We start from the raw sequence: 7177 nt of genomic DNA, 5'->3' as shown, positions 1-7177 counted from the left end.
AATTTAATTCTTCGTATTGTTATCTGACACTTGGCAGCTTGTACATAATTGAATACTTGGAGTTGTTTAAATATTTGTTTAACAACAAGTTAAATCTTGGAATGGTCTATTCTTTCATTGGAGTGTGTTTCGGAGAATTCCACTCCTCATCAGTGACCCTGGACACTACCACCAATGAAATATCAGACCAAATCAAGCCTTTATAGTAGTGAGGTATCGAAAATCAAATTGTGACGGAATGCTACAAGTTCTTCAAATACCTATAGAATGATAGGTTTCTTTTTGGTGAGTGTAAAACACTTAAATACACCAGTTTGATTTTCGTAACGTAGCTGTCGTTATATTTCGTTCGAAAAATGAAACCACTGGATGAAATTTAACCGGAACTTTCCTAAATGATGACTTTACTTAATCGTGTACACTTAATAATAATACTCACACGCAAATGTGTGTGTATTATTACACATTCTACATGAATGAAGTAAGTACATCATAGATAAAGAGGAATATATCTGTGTATAAGATGTGAATGCATGGAGGTGTTTAACGAGGAGAAACTGCGACTATCCAGTAAAAATTTTATATTTTCTCAACATTTTACCTTAAAGTTTTATCAAAATGCAGAAACCCTAAAACCAATCTTAACAAAACAAACATATCTACATTATCAGATACATCTACACTCCAGTTTACACTAAGCTATCCTATTACGTGAAGACGTCAGATTATGTTTGAATTACTCAGTCAAACATTATCAGATAACACTGTACATCATTAATTTCCTTTTCGTGAGATATGTAATAAACAGCACTTTATCTCACAAAATGGTTTACAGAACTCTTTATCAGAGCTGCTACAGATGAACATACATTATGATACTTTATTATATGAATATTACACAGGAAGTGGAGGCTGTGTTAAAGTTATAATGTAATAACATCTGAGAAGTGACAAATGGTAATAATTTCACTTCTAATATTCAACAGCTCCTTAACGAGTCCGTTATTTGTCTCCATCAAAACTACTTGATATTAATGGTTGGGTACGATGGGTTTCAGGGAAAAGTATCGTCACAAGTATCCCTATGAAGGGACAAAAACAGATATATGAGAATAAAATTAAAAATTATTTATCTTTACACAATCACAATTTATTTTCATTGATACATAAAGTACTGTATTGTAATTTATATTATAGAAATAATGTATATCAAACTGTATCAATCTCGTACTCAAAAAACACTGACACTCATCATTAATCATTTACAATATTAGGCTTAGTGTAACTTTAAATAACTACGTTTGTCTTTCTTTGTTCCCTTAGATTTTATCAAAGAAAATGAGGTATAATATCATTTCAACCACTTTATGTTCAACATATCCATTACCATTAGGGTTTTTTTTTCATAAAGAATAGTGTACTTCAATTAACTAATGTCTACCATATTTACTACCGACGACACGTTTCACTCAATACCAGAGGTCATTACTCGTAATTTTTAACAATATGTCTTATTTTTGTTCTCTTAGGCTTTATCCAAGTACATAATACTATTTCAACCACCTTATCACGGACGACGCGTTTCGCTTAATACCAGAGCTCATTAGCACAGCTGGGATACAAATAACATAAAGGTGTTTCTTGCTCTCGGATGTTTCAGATTTCGACGGTTTTAAATATTATCAAAATAGATAATCAGTCGATTTGGGAATCATACATTCAGTTTTATTTTTGTTCATGATAACAAACTTAATTGAAACTTCAAAATAAAATCTGGTAAAAATATAGGTCGTTTTTCTCTTTTTCAATAGAGGTATGTATGAGATATTTACAATTAAATGTACATTAAACTCCGAGTTAGGTTACACTGCTCTAACAGTAAAGTTTGAAATAAGGTGTTGCTTTATTGTGACAGTTATACAACTTGATGTCATATATGAAGGAAATGTACTAGTGAAACTAATCGTGAAAAATAAAATATATCCAGATCTTTGAAAACTCGTCTTATTCCTGGAATAACAAGATTTTATTCTGACATATCTTACCTATGAATGAAACAGTCGCTGTCATACAAAACGTAACAAACCATCCTAAAGAAGTAACACGATGGAGAACTAAAGGCCAGAAAAAGAAAGAAGCTGTCTGGAATAAAAAGTAATGAATTATCAGTTAAAACTCAAATGGTTTTTTATGTATTGTAGCAAGCTATCAACTTTATTTCTGATATTTTCTAATCTAGAAGATAACATTTCTTTGATGTAAGTAAACCTTCACTAAGAAGGTTAGTCTTTAAACAAACTTATCTATATAAAGATGAATTATTTCTTTAGCGAAACATTTTTTTGAATATCTTAAGTTACGATTCGGTAATAAAATCATTGATATTATGGTGTTTTTATCAACTTGTTGGTAATCCTTGATCTAAACTTACTGATGTAAAAAACACCATTCCGAAAATTTCAGCAGTGTATTTCGTTCCAAACACTTCTGCAACAGCAGCCGGAATACAGACAAAAACAAGAGGAAATGTAGCAAAGAGACAACAAATCCAGATCATGTACATCACTTCTCCTCCATAAGGTGTCGCCACCATAGTGAACAGTAATACTGTTTTTATTCCCAGCAACAGGAGACTCGTTAACTAAAGATTTATACATACATATATATATATTATAATTCAAAGAGACTAAACTTAAAAAATCTATAAAAACTACAAGAAACCTGAAATAATATGTTGATAAAGAATAATAATAAAAACTACAAAAACCTGAAACAATATGTAGATAAAGAATAATAATAAAAACTACAAAAAACCTGAAACAGTATGTAGATAAAGAATAATAATAAAAACTACAAGAAACCTGAAATAATATGTTGATAAAGAATAATAATAAAAACTACAAAAACCCGAAACAATATGTAGATAAAGAATGATAATAAAAACTACAAAAACCTGAAACAATATGTAGATAAAGTATAATAATAAAAACTACAAAAACCTGAAACAATATGTAGATAAAGAATAATAATAAAAACTACAAGAAACCTGAAACAATATGTAGATAAAGAATAATAATAAAAACTACAAGAAACCTGAAACAATATGTAGATAAAGAATAATAATAATAAAAACTACAAGAAACCTGAAACAATATGTAGATAAATTATAATAATAATAAAAACTACAATAAACCTGAAACAATATGTAGATAAAGTATAATAATAATAAAAACTACAAGAAACCTGAAATCATATGTTGATAAAGAATAATAATAAAAACTACAAAAACCTGAAACAATATGTAGATAAAGAATAATAATAAAAACTACAAGAAACCTGAAACAATATGTAGCGATGAAAGATTTTATAATGTTTACCCCAAAGATAGGTTTTTACTATACGTACATATTATTCTGTCCAGATTTTGTGTTAAGTTTATATTACTTTATGCGTCCCTTTATTTCAGTGGGAAAAACTACACTAAGTATTTATCAAATCTAGTGATTAGGTATGTGAGCTGAAATTGTTCGGATAATCCTTTTTCTGTGTTACATTAAATCGTTTTAAACAGTCTCTGAAAAGAGTGGTTTTTAATTTTTATTCAAAACTAGTTTTCACTGTTTCATATATCTGAGTATTATTACAGAGATATATTTTCGCTTTACGTGCAAACAATGGCCTATGTTGTTCCTAATTTTATTGTCCTAAACTCTCTAGTTTACTGCTGACCTATAAAGATTGTATACATTTTACATAACAAATATTATTTTAATAAGTTCTTACTTCAATTATTATTTTAATAATTTTTAATAAGTTCTTACCTTGTAAGATAATTTGTCCTGAATTAAACCCACAATAACTCTGCTCACGGCATGAATAACTCCAGCTACAGAACCAATGGTGGACAGAAACGTGTCGTCTTGTATAAACGTCTGTCCATATGTCTGGAAAACAGTAAGAAAGTACCGGTGACAATGTCTCAAAACAGTCCTGGTGTTGGTACTTAGTTTGTAACTATAAGTTCCTCTTATTTTATATTAGGTTTGAACATCACAATCAATGTTTTTATAGATTAGGTTTTGGTTCCATCCCGTATCACAAGGTGGTTTATGATGAGAATAATATTTTTTTTTATGAAAATCGTTGTTTATAGAGTTATGAACTTTCAAAGGAGTCTTATAAAAAGTAAATTAATACCAAATGTATAGACTTACCTTATAATAAATATTCACAAACATGAATGGATAAAATGAGCAAATACAAACTATAGATAAAAGGTAAAATTCTTTCATTTTCAGAGCTTCTTTTGGTGACACATGAAGTTTAACATCACCATTACTGTACGGTTGTTCGTCATCAACGTTCACATTGGCTGATTTTTCTTCCAATGATTCACATACTTTGTCGTTATTTATTGTTGTTCTACAGTCCAAGTCTTTCGTAATTGGTTCACTAAGTTCTTTGCTACACGATTGTCTTGACATTTGGTATACATTAGTTAGTTCACTGGATATTGTTTCTTCCTGTGTTAAAAATATGAATACAGTTGTTTCTGAGATATAGAAACAGATAATACAAAAAAAACGGAAAACAGACGTACCAAATTTTCTCATTTCTCGGACTTAGCAGTCATTGTAAGTAACGCTATTTTCTTACAATTAGTCTACATTAAACTTCGGCTAAGCCTATTTATATAAAAATGTTGTAATTTCATCAATGTTTCTATTTAATAGTATAGACATCCGTCTTCATAGCTCTGGTTCAAATCTTTAAGTGTGTATCCTAAAATGTCAAGATGTCTACTGAACAATAAAGTAACACTAAACTTGATAACAAAAGCAGCAGAAATCTTGGAGAAGAAACAGCAAATAAGTATTATTGAAAAAAACGTATCTGGAAAATATATTTCATATTATTTACTACCATTTCCCAGAAATCGTACGCTCATTCCAAAAAGAATCGATAGGAGAAATGAAGCGTTTCAAACATGCAAAAACTTCTGCTGCCATCTGTTGGTGTGATGAGGAATTAATTATCTTACAGGTTACTCATGTTTATATGTTTATCAATCATCACCGACATGTATCCTAGCAGAAGTTAAAAAAATCGAGTTTTTAAATAACGTGGTATTTTTAGAGCATGTCGTAATTAAGAAGAACCTCTTCAGGTTCAATATGCGTGTTTGCATCTGAATTATTTATTACATTTGGTGGAGATTCCACTATTCAGACTGAATTAAGCTCGCTTTAACAAAAACTGGTACTAGTATACTAATAAGTAAGTCGGACTTATTCAGATAATGTGATTAGAATTTACTTTGTAGTCTAAAATACCACAAATAAACTTTTAACTCAAATTCCTCTAACCTGATTTGACTCTCGTGGTAACTCTTTGTACATAAGCAGCCCAATCAGTAGAAATCCACCAGTAACACTTGCCATTATCAGAAACAAAACAGGAACACTTTCTATAATTTCATCGTTGTAAAAAAAACTGAAAAAACATTGAAAGTTTACTCGTTAATGAAAAATTAAATTGGTTTATGAATTAATTTAATACTATGTTGATGACGTTGAACAACGTTACGCCCCCTGGTGGCACACGTGTAAGTATGCGGACATATAAGGCTACATACCGTGTTTCTATATCCGTAGAGAGCACAGCACAGATAGCCCATTGTGTAGATTTGTGTTTACCCACAAACAATGAAACGATATAAAAAATTGCAATAAATGAAACTCATGAGTAAATGATAGCTTCAGTTCCCTATGTGAGAATACATCCTCCAGTCTGGAAGCTAAAATGTCATTTACCCATTTTCAACAGCTAACATTTCCAAATTCCATGAATTTAATAAAAGAACATATAGTCCTGCAAAACTATTGTGAACACTTTTTTTTTAGGCTAGGAATTATTTCCATTCCATAAATTCATTATATGCCTGATCTGGTCCTCCTTAACAGGCTTTTATATAGCAGTTATTTAGGCCTATATTAGCGATTAAATTCAACTACAACACGAACAGGCAATCAAAAAAGGAAGCATTATAGGAGGAAAAAAAATGGAATTAGACTCGTGTAACTCACGAGATTCGGAAAAATCGAGTATGACTGACAGACGGTCACTTGGCTTATATATATATATACATTGATATCTCCCAGCTAGGAAATCTAAAGAAAGAGCTACAGCTACATTGTATGAAACGTTGAGTTGTTTCTAATAAACAATATAAATGCCATTCCATTTGCCACTTTTCACTAAATTATACCGGATTTCGGGAAATTCCATCCCTCATCAGTAACTCCGGTCAAGAAATCGAAAGCAAAAGAGCAGGTTTCTTGCAGTGATGGAAAGTACTGTTACGACAGCGGAAGTCACGTGACTCTGGTAACACGTGATGAGTATCTAGAAGGTTCCTGAAGAGGCTAGTGCGTTCTAGACGCCCTCTATTCTTGTATATAAGCGCGGCAAATAAAGCGAGACAATTAATTGAAATAGGATTGCAGATAGGGAGATATAAACACAGTTAATCGAGTCAACTGAGCGATAGTGACCTTAAGTAAAGTTCGTGAATCGTTGTGAATTATAGCGTGTTTTTAAGTTAAAGTGACTGTGGAAATTAAGTGCATTGCAAAGTTGTATTGAGAAAGAATGAATTAGTTTTATATAAGAAAGGACTTGTATCGCTAAAGCTTCATTCAAAAGAAATTATACGGGAAATTAACAAACGAACACAGAGACGCAACAGTATATTATTCCCCCGAAAGGGGTAGGTGGCTTAAGCCGTCTGAAGGGGGTCACCTGTCTTAACCATTCGCACCACTATACAGAAGTGTGTCGTCTCTCAGTCAGTCAGTAGACACTAAAATGACGTCACATAAGGGACACTTAACGTTGCAGTTTGTATTGTCATGACGTATAGCCCGTTAAAGCTATTTTACAGACTTGAATATTTCCAATGTTAAAAACTAAAACCTAAGGAATTTATTTATTCATAAACATGACATTAACTTTAGTAATATATAAATATTTTATCTCTCGTACTTTCTAAATTAAAATAGTTAACACTAATTTCAAACAATAATGTAAAGGATCTCGTGGATTATATACTGTTACGTCTCCGTTCGTTAGTTAATTTTCCGTACATTCGTTCCGACGAAACTTTAGCGACACACGT

At 31.1% G+C, this 7177-nt stretch overlaps 1 protein-coding gene across 1 annotated transcript in view; it reads right to left on the bottom strand.

The window, feature by feature from the left end:
- Window positions 1–789: 789 nt before the first annotated feature.
- Window positions 790–7177, bottom strand: part of LOC111088817 — a 19583-nt gene continuing 13195 nt past the window's right edge. Inside the window, exons 4-9 of the mRNA XM_022399874.1 lie at window positions 5367–5493; window positions 4215–4523; window positions 3822–3944; window positions 2432–2641; window positions 2046–2142; window positions 790–1082 (exon numbers count right to left, since the gene is read on the bottom strand). Coding sequence (XP_022255582.1) covers window positions 1003–1082; window positions 2046–2142; window positions 2432–2641; window positions 3822–3944; window positions 4215–4523; window positions 5367–5493 — 946 coding nt within the window. The 3' untranslated portion in view covers window positions 790–1002. The remainder of the gene's footprint in view (window positions 1083–2045; window positions 2143–2431; window positions 2642–3821; window positions 3945–4214; window positions 4524–5366; window positions 5494–7177) is intronic.

The sequence above is a fragment of the Limulus polyphemus genome, unplaced genomic scaffold (genome assembly GCF_000517525.1).
Source record: "Limulus polyphemus unplaced genomic scaffold, Limulus_polyphemus-2.1.2 Scaffold4503, whole genome shotgun sequence".
NCBI classification, from domain to species: domain Eukaryota; kingdom Metazoa; phylum Arthropoda; class Merostomata; order Xiphosura; family Limulidae; genus Limulus; species Limulus polyphemus.
The sequence above is the reverse complement of the archived record's forward strand: the minus strand, read 5'-3'. Positions and strand labels throughout refer to the sequence as shown.